The 19,261-nt window shown below is 57.0% G+C and overlaps 1 protein-coding gene and 1 long non-coding RNA gene across 2 annotated transcripts; both read left to right on the forward strand.

Moving 5' to 3' along the window:
* Window positions 1-5,893: 5,893 nt before the first annotated feature.
* Window positions 5,894-6,988, forward strand: LOC147370144 (uncharacterized). Its single transcript, XR_015165054.1, has 2 exons — window positions 5,894-6,039; window positions 6,769-6,988. It is a non-coding gene; the product is annotated as an uncharacterized LOC147370144 (long non-coding RNA).
* Window positions 6,989-7,095: 107 nt separating this feature from the next.
* LOC147370145 (uncharacterized) lies at window positions 7,096-9,532 on the forward strand. Its single transcript, XM_086407823.1, has 3 exons — window positions 7,096-7,102; window positions 7,158-7,308; window positions 7,387-9,532. Exons 1-3 carry the CDS (start codon window positions 7,096-7,098, stop codon window positions 8,477-8,479), a joined length of 1,251 nt encoding a protein of 416 aa, XP_086263949.1. The 3' UTR covers window positions 8,480-9,532.
* The last annotated feature ends 9,729 nt before the right edge of the window (window positions 9,533-19,261 follow it).

Raw genomic sequence — 19,261 nt, forward strand, 5'->3', positions numbered from 1 at the left:
CATTTCATTGATTCAAAAGTCTTGAGAGAAAACCATCTTGAACTGGTGTGCTGGTTCCCTACTGTAACCAAGCAGGTTCCTGCCGGGCCTTGGGGGGGCCACATCCCCAGCCTGCCTCTTGTTTACAGACAAGCTTCAGCCTCCTAGGCCTTCCCTGGATTCTAAAGAGCAAATTTAACGGAAGTGACAAAATGCAGAAACGAAAACAGTCAACGAGACAAAATAAGAGTAGTTTAGACGTGAAGTCGAGGACCTTGAGTTCTTCCTCCAAGGCTGCAGTTAACATCCTGAGCCCTATCTCTGAGCGGTCATGCCCACACTGAATGCCCCACCAGGTGGGAGAAGTTACACACCCTGCCTACCAGGAAATGCACCGCAGACCCCAGGCCGCTTGGAATGAGAAAACTGATCGCTGAGATTCCGGAAACGTCTCCCGGTTGCTTCACCCCCAACTGATCAGAGAACGTGCAGAGGCTCAGCAGGCAGCCTGCAGCCCCCAGCCCCAGGCTGCCCACTCTCCTTGGTGGGCTCCGTGCTGGGCGCCCGACAACAAACGCTGCACTTTCCTCACCACGACTGGGGCCGTGGACGGGCTTACTGCACACGGGCTGGAGGGTTCGGGTTTGCTTCCAGAAGTCCAGGGTGCCATACGTGGGTAGCATAACAATGAACCCACGAGCCAGGCGGCTTCTGACAACAGAGGTTTATGGTCCTGCAGTCAAGGAGGGCAGAGGCCTGAGATCACAGTGGCCTCAGGGCTGCACTCCTCCCGCATGCTCCCAGGTAGGGTCCTTCCTGCCTCCTCCAGCTTCTGAGAGCCCCAGGAGTTCCCTGGATAAACGCTGCAGACTCCAGTCTCTGCCTCCATCACCACACGTGCTCTCGTCTTTCTTGCCTTCCTATAAGGACACTGGTCATGTGGACCAAGGGCCCACCCTGTTCTGGTGTGACCTCGTCTTAATTGTATCTTCGATGACCCTGTCTCCAATTCAGGTCACTTCCTGAGTACCTGGAGGTCAGAACGTCAGCATATCTCACTGCTGGGTGCAATTCACCCCCGAATACCTGGTTGGGGTGCAACATGCCAGAGGGCCTCTCACTTCCTCAGCGGATCCATCTTTCTGCAGAGTTGTCCATCAGAGCTGGTGGAGATGCCCCCGGCCCCAGCTGGAGATGCCAGGGGTGGAGAAGTCTGAGGGTGGGCGCTGGCCGGCGAGCCTCGGCTCAGCACTGCAGGACGTTCCGGGGGTCCACTGCACATAGGCGCTTTCTGTACACGTGGGGTTGCCCCCGTGCCCTTTGCTCATGTGCCCCTTCTGTGTTGATATCATTTATAATCAGTATCATTATTAAAATCAAAGTCATTATTTTTAAAGGCACAGATAATTGTTTAAAAGTTTATTTTTAAAACCCTCCAGTTCACTAATGTACCCTTACACTCAGCTGTAAACATCAGCAATTTTTTTGCTCATCGTTGCTCCTTGTATCCAAGATTTGGTTTTCTTTTTGCTTTAACGATCCTTTCAGAGAGCTTGAGCATAAACTTTTGGAATCCTTGTATGCCAGGAAACAAGGCATCTCCTGGCTGGTCCTGAATGACCCCTTGGCTGGGCACAGAACTCCAGCTGCATGTTCTTTCCCCTCAGCATCTGGAGCTACTGCTCAGCAGTGCTGAGGAGAAGTCCGCTGTCAATGAGATTACTGTTCATTTGTGGGCAATGGACTTTGATCTCTAGTGGCTTTTTTGACGGGATATGCTGCCACAATTCACTCATTCAAAAATATTAATTGAGCACTTCCTATATGCTGGGGCCACTCCAGTGGCTGGGCACATGGCCAGGAACAAGAAAGACAAAGCCTGGCTTGTGGAACTGCCAGGCTACGGGGTACAGAGAGCAGATCCCATAATGCCAGGCGCTGACAAGGGCCAGGAAGAAAGCCAGGAAAGAGCAGTTCCGGGAGGACATAGGGCATGCAGGGCGTCCCTCTGCGGAGGGCCTCGATGGAGCGGGCCGCAGAGCCTGCAGCAGGCGAGGACGAGGGCTGCCCCATCCCTCCTGCTCTGTTGTAGTGTGTCCCCTGCTCAGCCAGTGGCCCTTCCAGCCTGCTGGTCGAGGCTTAGAATTCCGGAGGATCCAGCTCCTCTGGGTCCTGCCGCTCGCGCCGCCCAGCCCCTGCAGTGCTCCTAGAGCGTGGATGCTGCTGCTCTGTGATTTGTCCTTCTTGCTTTCTTACCTCTTTGTCCCCAAGGCTGGATTCCAGAAAAACTTCTCTGTGTGCATGTGCTGCTAGCTCCTTGGCCCCTCAGCTATGCTTTCCAATCAACCCAGCTTAACCTAAAAGAGAGTAACCTCTGCGAGTAATGGATTCTTCCCCACGCCAAGCTGCTCTTGTTTTGCAGACAGAACTCCTCCTGCTGACATAGTGCTTAGGGCATGGGGGTCCAGTCGGGTGCAGAATAGCACCTAGAATGCCAGCCCTTGTGGCGTGGGCATGCCTGCAACCCCAAGGGTCCCCAGCTGCTGTGTTCTGACTGTCTCTCCAAACCTGCTCCCCTCGGCCCACCTGAAGGAAGACCCCTCATGCTGGGGGAAGGTGCACAGAGACCAGCTGACCTGGCAGTCCTCAGGCCCTTCCTGCTCCAGGCTCCGCTTTCCCTCGCCCCCCACACCTGGCACAGACACCCTCTGAGCCGCCCCACCGTCCGTTTTGGCCACTCACTCGCCCACCTGGGGATCTGCCCGCCTGCAGAGCCCTCTGCGCAGCTCCTGTCGCCTTCCCGGCCTTCCTCAGGGCTGGCCCTCCCAGAAAGTGGCCTCCTGTTTCTGCTACAGTCCATCCCGAGGAGCCCAGGTAGGCTGAGGACACAGGGCCTCTGACCAGGGGCCCGGATGGCAGGTCAGGGTTTGGCCAAAAGGGAGGAGGGTGGAAGAGGCCTCCAGCAGCTCTGGGTGCTGTTGCAGTTGGTCTGCTGGGGGGTGGTAAGGGGCGAGGAAGCTTTCTCACTGCACAGAAATGGCTTCTCCTCCTCCAGCAGGAAGCGTGGGGTGGCGGTGCCTGGGGATGGCTGTGGAGACCCTGGGTTCCCCCGCCCCTACCCTGTCAGGCACAGAAGCGCCCCGACAGGCTCGGAAGAGCTGCTGTCTCCCCCGCAAACCCTTGCTGGGAGGGTCGACGAAGATTCCCCGGCCCTTAGACCCTCACTTCCCCAGTTCAGGCTTAGATTGTTCAGTGAGATGAGAGCTGAGCCTTCTGCGTGGCACTGAGCACCCGAGGAACCAAGGCCACCGAAGATGCTGACACTCAGGAGCTGAGGACTCCGCCGTCTCCCCTGCGCTGGGTGGGGGGTGGGCACCAGTGGGCATCGGGGCTTGGGAAAGGGTCTCCTCCTCGGGGGGGCAGACGGGGATGGAGCACGGATAAGCCAGGGTCTGCCGGCCGCTCCCAGCAGAGCCCACATCCAGATGAAGTCCCTGGAAAGTGCTGTCCTCCACGTCCCCGCTCCGCCAGGAGGCCTTTCACGCTGTCACCGCCGATCTCTGCTCCTGTTCTCAGCTCCTAGGTTCTGCTCAGATAAACTTCCGCTTTCCTTTCCAGATGGTTATCTGCCATTTCTGACACATATGTGTCCATTTTCCTGAGTCCTGTGGAAAGCTGCTGTTGTCAGGAGTGGAACATGGACCCCAGGGCTCAGGGCCAGTTTGGTTCTGGGGCCTCCGCTAGGCAGCAGGTGTGGCCAGGGGCTCGTGGTCTCTGAGCCTGCTTCTCCGTTCGTGGCAGTGGGGGCTGCAGTAGCACCTTCCTTGTGGGCAGCTGGGAGTTCACGGATCTTAGTTTCCTGACCAGAGATCAAACCCATGCCCCCTGCAGTGGTAGTGCGGAGTCCTAACCACCGGACTGCCTGGAACATCCCCTCTTTGAGGGCTGTTGGGAGGATAAAGGGGGCCGAGAGAAGATGGGTGTTTGACAAGACTTTTTTTTGGTCAGCCGGAAGGTTAAAGTAGGTTGATGGGAAATTCGTCCCTACAAATTCGTTCCCACAGGTGGGGTGTTGCTGTTGTTCAGTCGCTCAGTCGTGTCCGACTGCGACCCCATGGACAGCAGCTCGCCAGGCTTCCCTGTCCATCACCAGCTCCCAGAGCTTGCTCAAACTCCTGTCCATTGAATTGGTGATGCCATCCAACCATCTCATCCTCTGTCAGCCCCTTCTCCTCCTGCCTTCAATCTTTCCCAGCATCAGGGTCTTTTCCAATGAGCTGGCTCTTCTGGCCAAAGTATTGGAGCTTCAGCATCAATCCTTCCAATGAATATTCGGGACTGATTTCCTTTAGGATTGACTGGCTCGATCTGCTTGCAGTCCAAGGGACTCTCAACAGTCTTCTTCAACACCGCAGTTCAAAAGGATCAGCTCTTCGGCACTCAGCCTTCTTTACGGTCCAACTCTCACATTCGTACATGACTACTGGAAAAACCATAGTTTTGACTATATGGACTTTTGTCGGCAAAGTGATGTCCCTGCTTTTTAATATGCTGTCTCGGTTTGTCATAGCTTTTCTTCCAAGGAACGAGCATCTTTTAATTTCATGGCTGCAGTCACTGTCCATAGTGATTTTGGAGCCCAAGAAAATAAAATCTGCCACTGTTTCCATTTTTTCCCATCTATTTGCCACGAAGTGATGGGACTGGATGCCATGATCTTAGTTTTTTGAATGGAGCCAGGGGGAGGGGAACAGGAGGGGGTGAAATGGCGATGGAAAATGGAGGCTATGAACCCTTGCCTCTTCCTAGCCAGAGATCAGCAGTGGTGGGCAGAATGTGGTCATCTGACCCCCGCTAGACCCTATGTGGGGTCTATAGAGGACCAGGCTGATATGCCTGGAGGGCATAGTGTTGGGAGGGCAGGGAGGAGCGCTGCCTGCATTGGTTTGAAATCCCAGCAGGAGTGTTTACAGGGCGGACTTGGAAAGGGCTTATTACCAAGGAGAACCTCACCTGCGCCCTGAAGGGTCGGCCCTGAGGCTGCCCCTCTTCGGCCTTTGGGCCGGTCTCCAGGGCCACCTGGTGACCCTCCCCAGTCTCTCTCCCAGGGTACATCACCCCAGCACCACCTCCAGGCCGCCTAGCAATCCCCAGCGTCTCTCCCACCCGCTAGCAAGCTGTGGACAAGCCCACTGGGGTGGACTGCAGGGCAGTTGTGGCGCCCCAGGTCCGCGTGTCCTCAGGCTCTGTCTACAGGCTGTCCACTCCGGGACCTCTTCCTTGCGCCTTCATCCTCTCCACTGCCCCTCATCATCTCTGTGCACGTCAGATTTTGCTGATTAGAAAGTGGAATCAGCACAAGAAATATTTAATAAGGTACTTAATTATTCTGAATTAATGAATGAAATGGGTCCCATAACAGAACTTCTGGCCCAGCATGGCTTCAGTGCAGGCGGTTATGATCTTGCCAACAAGACTCCAGAGTCCGGAGGCTATGGGGTTGATTAGTTTATTTGGTCAGCAAGGGCAGGTCTTTGAACCAGCTCCTCTGGGATTCTCCTTAGCTCTTTCCTCACGGCCTCACTTTGACTGCTACATCTCCTCCCATCACATTCCCCATACCAGGTCGAAGGAAAACAGTGATGATTGATTTCCACCACCCGCCTTCCTTTAAAGAGATGAAACTTTCCCAAACACCACCTGCCTCCGAAACAGGGCTCCTCTCAGCTCTATTGGGCAGAACTGGGTCATGTGTTCTCTCCACCCCCACCATTCCAGCAGAGGAAAGAGAGGGCCATGCCTGCTTTCCTCCAGTCAAGATTCATCCCCTGGGGATGGGCCTACTTTCTGTGAGCCCATTTCACCTGGAGACCAGGACAGCTGACATTTTATGTATTCGTATTTATTGAAACAGGTGCTGGGGGAAAGAGCAGCAGTGTTTGCAACAGGAGGCAAGAAGTTCAAGCACCAGAAGCCGAAGGACAAAACAGACTGTCCGGTGGAAAATACAGACAGGAGGGTCGCGGTGCCAGCAAGTGGGGCTGACGTCTCCAAGGACGAGTGCGTGACAGAGAAAGGACAAGTGTGTGGGGGGACAGGCACGGGTGCAGCGGCCAGTACAGCTACCGTTACCAGGCAGCAGTCACCAGGCGGCCGCTACTGAGAAACTGCCAGGGTGGTGATTAAAGGCCTGTTAGGCCAGCGGTCAGGGGAGTGGTGGTAGTCAGGCAGAGAGGGAGGTAAGAGGCGGACCCCAGCCTTCAACCCGGAGCCCTCCTGCTCACCCGGCCTCAGGCCAGTGGATGGGGTGGGGGGACAGGCTAGGGGCTCTGTCCTGCTGGGCTCCACAGCCCTTGCCAATGCTGCCCGCTGGCCGGGCCCAGGCCGAGAGGCAGTGAAGGTCTCCCCAGTCCCCACACTGGGACCTAAGGGCAGCAGCGGTTTGCCTGGCTGCCGTGCGAGGGACCTGACCCCCTGCTGTTTGGAGGGCCTGAGGAGACTGAAAACCAGTTGGGTCCTGGGCGCCTAGCTGCCTCAGAGATGACAGCTGGACAGGGTCTGGGGACCTGGCTCCAAGGGCACCACCAGCTGAGATCTGCCTCCTCAGCCCGGCCTGGGTGCTAGTGGGAGGACCCAGACTGGGTGCTGGACGAAGACTCCTGGGCAGGCTGACTGGCCCTAGCAGGGAGCGCCAACCACCCCCCCCGCCCCCCCCACCCCCGCCTTAGCCAGGAAGGTGGACCTTGGAGGGTGAAAGTTGAGCCTTGAGACCTTGTCTTTTCTTGTCAGAACAGAGAATGGCATTCATTTAGAGACATTTACAGGAACACTGTTACCTGACCATGACCTGACCTCAAGAACAAAGAATCTGACACCAGGAAGTTTGCAACGACTCACCTCACTTTTCCCAGGAAAGGGCTTTGCTGAAACCTTTTGGGAGTTTGGGGTTTTTAAGGTGGGAGCCACGCGTCTCCTCGCATCGTGCAGCAATAAACCTTTCTCTGCTCCAGATTCCGAGGATTCAGTATCGTTTGGCCTCGCTGTGCCAGTGGCACACAGACTCACCTGCACAGGAGTGCTGGGATCCGTCTAGGGAGCACACACCCGCCTGACCAGATGGGCCGCCCGTTTCCTCTGCTGCCCGGACCCTCTGGTGGGAGCCCCCGCCCCATTCCCAGCATCTCACCTCCTCTATCCTTCTCCGTATCTCCTGCAGCCCATCCCCCTTACACACCACCTCTCCTTCGCTGACCGCCTGTCCTCCATCCGCTATCAGAGGCTATCCGAAGCTGAGACACCAAAGGGAGCCTTTGGAGCCTTAGGATCCAGGCAGGTTTAACGTCACCATGGCAACGCCTGGAGCGCCCTCCCCCGACGGGCTCTCAGACGCACCGCCCCGCCCCCCAGGGCCTCAGGGACTCCGCGGGGAGCGGGGCGGGGCCAGATTGGCGGAGCCGCGTATAAAGGCCGGGCGCTGCCGCGGTCTCGCAGGGAGAGGAGAGCGGAGAGGCGAGATGGCGGTTTTGCCGCGGCTGCTGCCGCTTCTGCTTCTCCTCCTCGCCGCCTCTTCGGCCGCCCTTCTGGCGACCGGCGCCCATTCTTCCTGACCCGGGCCTCTGGCCCATACCGTGCACTCCACGTTCATGTTCGCGGCCACTTTGGCTCCGCTAGGTGGGCTTGCGAGTCCGCGCACCCGCACGCGGCGCCTGGCGCACCCGCTTCGGCGGACGGAGCTGGCCCGTCTCCTCGCCTTGGTGTTCCCCTCCCGCAGCGGGAGATCGGGGGCGCCGAGAACCGGAGCGCAGGGGACCCTCAGGCCTCCGGGGCCCCACACCGGCTCCGCACACGCCAGCGTAGCGCCCCCGAAACGCGCCTGGCCTCCAGCTCAGCGCTGAGCAGAGGGCGGCCTCCAACCCGGACTTGGACACTTGTAAACCTTGGAGCAGCATTGTATGTCCTGTTCCACGAACGACTGTCGCTGACTCATAGGGAGAGTTCCCGGGACTCCTGTCCACGGCCAGCAAACCTTTCAGTGGGCTCCCCGCAGAGCCGAGGGCAGCCACAGACCAGGGGTCACAGGCTCTTGTGTGGTCACCCACCTAGGGACCTTAAAACCAAGGTCCCCTTGGACTCCAGGCCGGGCAAAGGTCAGTCACTAATGCACACTGGGATGCCCCTGGCCCCCGCTGAGCCTGGCGGCGCTACACCTCATCTGACTGGGCTTGAGTGTCCTCCCGTGGCCGGAAAAGCCCCATCCCACGGTCCGCCATTCCGCAACATGTGCGCAGTTGCATGTTCTCCATCCAGGGTCCCCACCTTGGATGCCCTGCTGAGTAGGAGACTGCCACTCACCAGCACCAAGAGGCCTTTGGGTGCCCCGCAACTTGGGGAACCAAGGTTTCTGGCTCAGTCTCCCCCCAGGACAAGGGGCCACCTTCACATGCAGCTGAGAGCGCCCTGCGGACCCCTGCCCGCTGCCCACCAAGCTGCCTGCAGTTGAGGCCCCTCTCAGCCAAGGGCCATCCAGCAGGAGCAGACAGAAGCCCACAGACCCTCATCTTCTCATGGACCGTGAAGCTGGGGTCTGCGCCGAGCACTCCCTGGTCAGCAGAGAGCAACAGTCCCCTCACATTAAGGGCCCCCCAACTCCATCTGCCGGCACGGCCTTCTTCCAACCTCTCTGCACCTGGCAGTGCCTTTGGCGCGGGGCTGCCCCTGGCCTGCCCTCGGAACGCCACGTGCGCTCGCCCACCTGCATTCTCCAGCCCCTTTGTTCCCAAGATGGGCTCCCCACTCAGCCAAGGGAAACCTCCCTCCCGCAAAGAGGCCTATCTGCATCTCCACAGCCCTGCAGACCCTCCCTCCAGGCCTTCCAACACTGACCCTTCACCCCCTCAAGGGCAGCGGCTAGCCCCCTGGCAATCCGAAATGCTGAAGTGGGGAGCAAAGCCAGCTCTGGCAGAAGGAAGACAACAGTAACAGGAAGCATTTACAAGCAGTTTCTGGGCCACGTCGCATTAGGGCTCCCAGGGAGAAAAATGCCAACTTCGGCCCCTAGGCCCGGGATCCAGGTCCTCACCCAGTCGGGAGCAATCCGAGACCACTGGCCTAGGCAGGCCTCGGCCTTCCACCGTGGGGGCTGGGTAGGCGGCTGTCTGTGCAGACGTTGGTGGTGGCTGCGTCCCTGGGAGACAGGCTCGGGAAAGCCAGCACCTCGTGGCCGGAGCTTGGAGCCGTGCAGGGTGTAGTCCCCTGGTGGGTCTCTGCTGAGGCGCTGATGGGCCACAGGCCTGGAGACCTCTGGCCTAGGACCAGGTTTAGCCGGCTCTTCTGGTGCTGTGTCACCTGGGGTGTCTTGGTTTTCTGGAGAGTTCTCTCCAGCGGGTGAGAAGGATTCCCTGCCTTAGAACAGGAGGAGCTGGAAGAGCTGCCGAACTGGACTGAAACTCATGGATAAAGCTTTGTATGAGTTTGACAGGAAACTTAAATCTGGGAAGACAGCTTTTCACAGAAAGAGGGACATTATTAAAATCTGTCCAGGGAAGTGTCTGAACTGAAGGAATTGCTCAGAATGTCTGAAGAAAACAACCAAAGGTGGAAACATCTGTTTCAGCTGTCCCGGGAAGGACAGGTGTCCCTGGACGTGGCTGACGCTGAGCAGGGCACCCGTGGCCATGTCCCGGAGAGCCCCAGGCCCCACGCACAGAGAACTTGTTGGCTGAGCTGGGGCTGCTCCGGGACAGGTTGTCCCACCTGGAGGGGGAGGTGGAGGCGCTACAAGAACACACCTAGCACCCGGGGTGGCAGGAGGCGCGGGTTCGAGAGCTGGAGGGCACCTTCCTCAACTTCCGGGGCTTCCTGGAAGCCTGACAGGTTCACAGTACGAAGGCCGGTCGTCTGAGTACCCTGCAACCCCGGGAAGGGGGCCTGGAAGCGGGGGCGGAGCTGGCCTGACCTTCACCATGTGTATGAGTTCCGAATAGTAGTGCGGGAAGACAGTGTCCCCTGATGGTGGCTCCGGGATCGAGGGCTGCTCCAGCCCACACGTGTCCTCGCCCTCCAGCCAGCCGGGTCTGAACTTCAGATCGCCCAGGCTAACGGCCAGTGCCGGGTGCCACTCTGACGGGAGGGAAACCAGCAGAAGGGGGCCACCCGTTGCCTCCGCTGCCCCGACCCTCTGGTGGGAGCCCCCGCCTCCTTCCCAGTATCTCACCTCCTCTGTCCTTCTCCACATCTCCTGCAGCCCATCCCCCTGCACACCGCCTCGCTTTCGCGGACCGCCTGTCCTCCATCCGCTATCAGACGCTATCGGAAGCTGAGAGACCAAAGGGAGCCCTTGGAGCGTTAGGATCCAGGCAGGTTCAATGTCACCATGGCAACCCCTGGAGCGCCCTCCCCGCGACCGGCTCTCAGAAGCACCGCCCCGCCCCCCCAGGGCCTCAGGGATCCCGCGGGAACCCGGGCGGGGCCAGATAGGAGGGAGAAGGCGAGGACCGCCCCGCAATTGTCCCGCGGCGCGCAGCGGTGAAATCCGCCTGGCGATTGGTCGGAGGTGCCCGTGACGTCACAGAGAGGCGGGGTGACGCACGGGGCGCGTACACCTGCCGGGCGCCGCTGCGGTGTCTCAGGGAGAGCAGAGCGGAGAGGCGAGGTGGGGGCTGTTGCCGCTCCTGCTTCTTCTCGCCGCCTCTTCGGCCGCCCTTCTGGCGACCAGCGCCCATTCTTCCTGCCCCGGGCTTCTGGCCCATACCGTGCACTCCATGTTCATGTTCGCGGCCACTTTCGCTCCGCTAGGTGGGCTTGCGAATCCGCGCACCCACTTCGGCGGAGGGAGCTGGCCCGTCTCCTCGCCTTGGTGTTACCCTCCCGCAGCGGGAGATCGGGCGCCGAGAACCGGAGCGCAGGGGACCCTCAGGCCTCCGGGGCCCCACACCGGCTCCGCACACGCCAGCGTAGCGCCCCCGAAACGCGCCTGGCCTCCAGCTCAGCGCTGAGCAGAGGGCGGCCTCCAACTCCGACTCGGACGCTCGTCGACCTTGGAGCAGCGCAGTACAACAGGTCCAGGTGTTGTAGCCACGCGTTCCGGGAAACAGCTCACTCAGAAGGACAGTGCAGATGGTGGAGGGCAGATTATTACACCGGCAGGCCCAAGGCAGAGTCTCTTCTTAGCCAAGGACCCCGACCAGTGTTTGTGAAAACCTTAGATACCCTAAGTATATGTGCCCAAACGCACCTGCCCAAATTCCTTGAAACTAGTCTGGACAAGGTAAAAGAGAGATACCATCGAAGTTAAGCCATGATTCATGTGTCATAAGCCTAGATAGTTAAACAGTGGGCATTGATCAATAGACCTGTGGTCATACCCCGCTAAGCATAATGGGGTTTACGACTTTGTTCTGTTAGTGATAATTAGCATATTCGTTTAGGCGAGGAACAGTCTAGGTACGAGTCCCGAGGCTCCTTCATCCAGGGGTCTGGTTTTTCTTTGGTATGCTGTTTCCATGGATACTGGGCATATAGCTCAAAGTCCACAGTCCGACCCAAGATGGCGTCCTGCTTTCAAGATAGAGCCCCTTATGTTTCCTCCTTCACAGGGCCCCCACCTAGGATGTCTGTTCCACGAACGACTGTCGCTGACTCATAGGGAGAGTTCCCGGGACTCCTACCCACGGCCAGCAAACCTCTCAGTGGGCTCCCCGAAGAGCCGAGGGCAGCCACAGACCAGGGGTCACAGGCTCTTGTGTGGTCACCCACCTAGGGACCTTAAAACCAAGGTCCCCTTGGACTCCAGCCCCTTGGAGCTGACCCGTCTCCTCGCTTTGGTGTTCCCCTCCCACAGCAGGAGATCGGGTGCCGAGAACCGGAGCGCAGGGGACCCTCAGGCCTCCGGGACCGCACACCGGCTCCGCACACGCCAGTATAGCACCCCCAAAACGCGCCTGGCCTCCAGCTAGACCCTAAGTGTACGTGCCCATCTCCACAGCCCTGCAGACCCTCCAGGCCTTCCAGCACTGACCGTTCTCCCCCTCAAGGGCAGCGGCCATCCCCCGCACCCCCTCATTCAGGACCCTTCCCACATGCCGGCCGGAAACCCAGCCCAGAGCTTTCCCATGATGACACCTGAGTCCTTGTCTGCCTGTGGCCTCGATGCCTTTGTTCAGCCCAGGGGAGCTGGCTGGAAGGGGCTGCTACCTGGTGGAAGAGAAAAATTTCATTCCTGTCAGTGTGCGCCCCACCTCTGCGTACTCCTCCCAGTAGCAGCGCCCAGAGCCTGCAGAGGGTGAGGAGGCCGGCCTCGGAACCCTCCCAAAGCCGCCAGGCAACCTTGGCCCCAGCTAGCTCCCTGATGCCCCGGTGGCGCCCCGACCCCCAGAAAGGGAAGGGCCGGCTCCAGTAGCCCCTCACCCCCAGCAGCAGTTCAATCACTCGGTGAGGCTGGCGGGAGACCGGGAAATGGGGGCGGGAGAGCCACCTGCATCCAGAGAAGCACGGCGTCCTCACCCAGTCGGGACCAACCCGAGACCCCTGGCCCCGGCGGGCCTCGGCCTTCCACCGCGGGGGCCGGGTAGGCGGCTGTCTCTGCAGGCTTTGGTGGTGGCTGCGTTCCTGGGAGACAGGCTCGGAAGCGCCAGCGTCTCGTGGCCGGTGCTTGGAGCCGTGCAGGGTGTGGTCCCCCTGGTGGGTCTCAGTGCTGAGGTACTGATGGGCCGTGGGCCTGGAGACCGCTGGCCTGGGACCAGGTTTAGCTGGCTCTTCCAGTGCTTAGGTGTCTTGGTCTTCTGGAGAGTTCTCTCCAGAGGGCGAGAGGGATGCCCTGCCTTCGGACAGGAGAGGCTGAAAGAGCTGCCAAGTGGAATGGCTGACGTTGAGCAGGGCACCCGTGGCCATGTCCCAGGAGAGCCCCAGGCCCCACGCACAGAGGACTCATTGGCTGAGCTGGGGCTTCTCGGGGACAGGTTGTCCCACCTGGAGGGGGAGAGGGAGGCGCCACAAGAAAACGCCGAGCACCTGGGGCGGCAGGAGGCGCGGGTTCGAGAGCTGGAGGGCTTCTTCCTGAACTTCCTGGGCTTCCTGGAAGCCTGTGTCCCGGGACAGGTTCACAGCACAAAGACCGGTCATCTGTGCACCCCCCAACCCTGGGAAGGAGCTGGCCTGACCAGCATGTGTATGAGTTGTGAATAAACAGTTGTGTTGGAAGACAGTGTCCCGTGATGGTTGTGCTGGGATTGAGGGCTGCTCCAGCCCACATGTGTCCTCACCCTCGAGCCAGCCAGGCCTGAACTGCAGATCCCCCAGGCTCACGGCCAGCGCCAGGTGCCACTCTGATGGAAGAGAAGCCAGCAGAGGGGAGCCGCACCCAGGGATTCCAACAGAGACCCTTTCTGGTGGAGGCATCCCAGCCAGTTGGTGGCAGAACTTGGGTTTGGACCTCAACACTGTGGCAGCAGGTGCCAGGCTAATGCAGACCTCCAGGGAGCAAATGTGGTGGGGGGGTGGGCGAGGCCAGGCTGGAGACAGGTTGGGGCGCCGGCTGCCCTGGGTTCGTGGGGACAGAACACCGGGGCGCCGCGGCTTGGGTGGCCTGTGCTCAGCGTACCCGGGGGCGGGGCCCAAGGCAGTCCCAGGACAAAGGATGTGGAGATGCACGGTGGGGGCCGCCACTGGGCTGTCCACTCAGCCCAGCCTCCAGGCCTGGGACGGAAGGTGCTTGGAGCCCTGGGGAGCCGCAGCCTGGCCAGGCATCTGCGTGGGGACTGAGCATGGTGGGCCCACGGCTTGAGGCCTCTCCCCCGACCAGGGTTCTTTGTCATAGGTACAGAGCCTGTGGGCACGTGGCTTCCATTCATTCTCCAGAACTGATGAGGTACGGCTGTGGACGATCTCAGCAGCAACAGCCAAACGTCCTGACACGCTGACTGTGGTCCCGCCAGCTGTGCACCAGGACCCGTCTTTCCGAGAGGGACTGGGTGGTCGGGTAGCGCCCAGGCCCGGCCCCTGGCCACCCTCCAGGACTCACCTCCCACGGCAAAGCAGAAGGGACCACATTGAGTCAGGTTCTCTGGGAGGCTCTTTGGGGTTTCCCCCAGGAGCGATTGCTGGGTCCGGCGTAACTTGCTGAGCGGCCGCCAGTCTGGCTTCCATAGCAGCGGCCTTCCCGCTTGCAAAGTGGGAGGGCTCCGTCTTGCCCACACCTTCACAGACACTGACACTTGCTGCTTTCTTTTTGGATGATTTTGTTTTTTCTGGCTTTGGATTTTTGTTTGGCAACTGGAGGTCAGGCTTCTCCTTTATCTCCTCATCCTTCAGCTACATGGATGTAGGACATGTCCGCAGGAGAAAAACAGGCATGTTTTATTTATTAATAACAAAATTCTACATGGGCGTGGGGGTCCTCACAGAACCACACCCTGAGAGGTGACGAGGTGTTACTAAGAAGATTGAACAGAAGAGTGGCACTCTGGGGAAAGAAGCGGAAAGATCTGCAGCGGGGGGATTCCACATGTCCGTGCGGGTCTGCTTGCTGAGCCCTTGCCCAGTCACCCCTCTCTGGTGTCCTCTCGCTGCAGGAGGGTGTCCTCCACAGGGGCTCTCACCTCTGCTTTCAGAAAGACAAGGGCTGTGAGACCGCCCTTCCTGTGCCTGCTGTGTCTCGAGTGCCTTTAACACCGAAGAGCCTGAGTGTCACTGGCACTGCATGGAGCGGCATGTCTGAGCCCCTGCCCCAGGGATGCTGAGCGTTCTTTGCTGTGCTTTTTGCTGTTCCTATGTCTTTTTTTGGTCTGTCTTTGTCACCGAGTTGAGCTCTTTTGTATTCTAGACACTAAGTCCACGATTTGCAGGTATTTCCCCCAATTCTGAAAATCCCATGGACGGAGGAGCCTGGTAGGCTGCAGTCCACGGGGTCGCTGAGGGTCGGACACGACTGAGCGACTTCACTTTCACTTTTCACTTTCCTGCATTGGAGAAGGAAATGGCAACCCACTCCAGTGTTCTTGCCTGGAGAATCCCAGGGACGGGAGAGCCTGGTGGGCTGCCGTCTTGGGGTCGCACAGAGTCGGACAGGACTGAAGCGACTTAGCAGCAGCAGCAGCCCCCATTCTGAAGGTTGCCTTCTCCCTTTCTTGATGGTGTCCTTTGATGCACAAGTTTTAAATTCTGATGAAGTGTAATCTTTGTATTTTCAAATTTTGCCGCTTGGCATCATGTCTAGGCATCATGACCGAGCTGAGTCCTAGGTCTCTTGAGGGAGGCTTTGCCCCGGCCTCTGTCCCACGCTCCCTGCTCCAGGGCTGCACCTCGGTTTTCATGCGTCCTGCCACAGGGCAGCAGGCACACTTCTATGGCCACCCTGCCCTCCTCCTCTGTCAGCGGCCCCCAGCCAACCCCCGGCTTTTGGGGAACAGGTGCCGGGACAGCTCCAGGGTGGGAGATGGGACTCCGAGGCTGTGAGCATCTGCAGTGGGGTCTGGGGGGCAGCGCAGGCGTGGCCTGAGATGGACACCAAGGACCATGCTGTCTGGTGTGCCTCCATTCAGCAGCGAGAGTGCAAACCACGCTGGGCGCAGGGTCACTTTCCCAGTAGGAAAGGGCTGTATAAACTGAATTAACCATCAGTACGGCAGGGCTTGGGATTCCCAGGTAGCTCAGCTGGTAAAGAATCTGCCTGAAATGCAGGAGATCCTGGTTTGTTTCCTTAGTCAGGGAAATCCCCTGGAGAAGGGATAGCCTACCCACTCCAGGACTCCTGGGCTTCTCCGGTGGCTCAGATGGTAAAGAATTTACCTGCAATGCGGGAGACTTGGGTTTGATCCCTGGCTTGAGAAGATCCCCTGGGGGAAGGCATGGCAACCCACTCCAGAGTTCTTGCCTGGAGAATCCCATGGGCAGAGGAGCCTGGTGGGCTGCAGTCCATGGGTCGCAGAGAGTCGGAGATGACTGAGCGACTGGACCGAACTGAACTAACATCTTAAAGATATTGAGCATCTGTGCACGCGTAGGGGGGCTTACACGTAGACGGGAGAGGGGACCTGGGAGACTGACTTTGTCAGCTCAGCTCTTTCCTTCTTTGTCTCATATTTTCTATAAAGGAATTTAAAATTACTATTAGTGCTTTAAAGAGATTTTCTCAGTAAAATCCTGCCTGTGAGCTTAAGTGAGTAAAATAAACAGACCTGTCAGCGTGCAGTGGTGATTTAGCATGAAAACATCATCAGAAAGCAAGGAGTTATGGGCCTCCCTGGTGGCTCACTGGTTAACAATCTGCCTGTCGACGCAGGAGACACGAGTTGGATCCCGTGTCCCACAGGATCGTACGTGCTGCAGAGCAGCTAAGCCCGTGTATTACAACTTCCCAAGCCTGCGAGCTCTAGGGCCTTCAGGCCGCAAGTTCTGAGCCCACACGCCCGGAGCCTGTGCTCTGCAATAAAAGAACCCACTACCATAAGAAGGCCAAGCACCTCGGTGATGAGTAGCTGGCAATTGCCCTTAAACACTAATGAAGACCCAGCACAGCCTAAAAAAAAAACCAAAACCAAGGAATTACAGTGTGAAATGTGGAAAACCTAGAATGAATAATTACCCCTAGGAAGCAAAAGGGGCATCCAACTGCAGATGATAATAACTTTAGTTTTATTGTACTTTAGAAAACCATTTTTTAAAGGACTTTTCCAGGTGGTTCTATGGCTAAGACTTCAGGCTCCCAATAGAGGGAACCTGGGTTTGATCCCTGAGCTCACACGCTGCAACCAAGAACTGATGCAGCCAAATAAATACTAAATAAAAACGGAAAAATCGTTCAAGCCACATCCTTCCTAAACGTGTTGGACGAGGCAGGGCTCCGACATCACAGCTCCCAGTGGACGGATCCCAGGGGGTGGGGGGAGGGCAATGCTGATGTGGCCGTGGGGGCGGGGCATGTTGATGATGGTATGTGGGGGATATTCATGGTGGGGGTTGGGGGTGATGGGGTGCATGGGAATCTCTATATCTTCCTCTCAATTTTGCTTTGAACCTAACGCTGCTCTTAAATATTTTTTTAAAAGTAAAAGTGATTTTAGGTTGAACTCCCAAAGAAATTGTTGATATTTTGCAATTTCTGATCTATAAAAGCAGTAGATCCATGTGTTTGCCAATTAAAATAGAGTTTGGTCTTTAAAAAATACACAAGCACTCAACTCCAGAAAAATAAATGACCCAATCAAAAAATGGGCCAAAGAACTAAATAGACATTTCTCCAAAGAAGACATACAGATGGCTAACAAACACATGAAAAGATGCTCAACATCACTCATTATCAGAGAAATGCAAATCAAAACCACTATGAGGTACCATTTCACGCCAGTCAGAATGGCTGCGATCCAAAAGTCTACAAATAATAAATGCTGGAGAGGGTGTGGAGAAAAGGGAACTCTCTTACACTGTTGGTGGGAATGCAAACTAGTACAGCCAGTATGGAGAACAGTGTGGAGATTCCTTAAAAAACTGGAAATAGAACTGCCTTATGATCCAGCAATCCCACTGCTGGGCATACACACTGAAGAAACCAGAAGGGAAAGAGATACGTGTACCCCAATGTTCATCGCAGCACTGTTTGTAATAGCCAGGACATGGAAGCAACCTAGATGCCCATCAGCAGATGAATGGATAAGAAAGCTGTGGTACATATACACGATGGAGTATTACTCAGCCATTAAAAAGAAATACATTTGAATCAGTTCTAATGAGATGGATGAAACTGGAACCTATTATACAGAGTGAAGTAAGCCAGAAAGAAAAACACCAATACAGTATACTAACGCATATATATGGAATTTAGAAAGATGGTAACAATAACCCGGTGTACGAGACAGCAAAAGAGACACTGATGTATAGAGCAGTCTTATGGACTCTGTGGGAGAGGGAGAGGGTGGGAGATTTGGGAGAATGGCATTGAAACATGTATAATAGCATGTATGAAACGAGTCGCCAGTCCAGGTTCAATGTACGATACTGGATGCTTGGGGCTGGTGCACTGGGACGACCCAGAGGGAGGGTATGGGGAGGGAGGAGGGAGGAGGGTTCAGGATGGGGAACACAGGTATACCTGTGGCGGATTCATTTCGATATTTGGCAAAACTAATACAATATTGTAAAGTTTAAAAATAAAATTAAAAAAAATACACAAGCATCTGGAAGGCATGTCCTTCTGTTCAAATGGAAAACAAGAGAACAAGAACTCTTCGGAATGAGAAGCGAGTTAACAGCAGCTGTGGATCACGGGGCTCTGTGAGCACTCGTGTCCATCAGCGTTCCGCGTGCGTGCTCGGCCTCTGCAGGCGTGTCTGACTCCTTGCCACCCTGTGGACTGTAGCCCGCCGGGCTCCTCCATCCGTGGGGATTGTGGGCACTTGTGTTCTAGCAGCAGATGGAGTGAGTGACCGTCCAGGAAAGCGAGCCTCTGGGCGGAATGTTTACAAGGGGCTCTGAGTGTGCACCGGTGCTGGAGGCAGTAAGGCCCTCCTCCCCGGGCGCAGTGAGACACTGGCCGGTCTCACAAAGGGCAAGGACCGCGTGCTGTGGCCCAAAGACAGACTGGCCTGAGGCAGGAGCAGGAACCCAGGAGATTTCTGCAGACCGCCGAACCCAGCCCCCTCCTCATCCCCGCCCCCACTGCCAGCGCAGGACACACACGTTCAGACTGCAGCACCCACAGAGGCCATGGTCATGGTTTGGAGGACTCAGGATCTTTAAGATGTTAGTTCAGTTCAGTTCAGTCGCTCAGTCATCTCCGACTCTCTGCGACCCCATGGACTGCAGCGCTTGACATGGCCTCCCTGTCCATCACCAACTCCCAGAGCTTGCTCAAACTCCTGTCCATTGAATCAGTGATGCCATCCAACCATCTCATCCTCTGTTGGCCCCTTCTCCTCCTGCCTTCAATTTTTCCCAGCATCAGGATCTTTTCCAGTGACTCAGTTCTTCACTTCATGTGGCCAGATTATTGGAGTTTCAGCTTCAGCATCAGTCCTTCCGATGAACATTCAGGACTGATTTCCTTTAGGATTAACTGGTTTGATCTTCTTGCAGTCCAAGGGACTCTCAAGAGTCTTCTCCAGCACCACAGTTCAAAAGTATCATTCTTTGGTGCTCAGCTTTCTTTATAGTCCAACTCTCACATTCATACATGACTATTGGGAAAACCACAGCTTTGACTAGATGGACCTGTGTCAGCAAAGTACTCTCTTTGCTTTTTAATATGCTGACTAGATTGGTCATAGCTTTCCTTCCAAGGAGCAAGCATATT

The sequence above is a fragment of the Bos grunniens genome, chromosome 6, assembly GCF_055505025.1.
Source record: "Bos grunniens cultivar Pamir isolate PY7600 chromosome 6, Bosgru_T2T1.0, whole genome shotgun sequence".
In the NCBI taxonomy this organism is placed as follows: domain Eukaryota; kingdom Metazoa; phylum Chordata; class Mammalia; order Artiodactyla; family Bovidae; genus Bos; species Bos grunniens.

What these genes read in the sequence shown, in the direction of transcription:
- LOC147370145 (XM_086407823.1), top strand. An exon ending in TTTGGAGCCTTAGGATCCAG is followed by an intron (nt 7,309 to 7,386) that starts GCAGGTTTAACG and finishes CCCGCCCCCCAG; the next exon opens with GGCCTCAGGGACTCCGCGGG.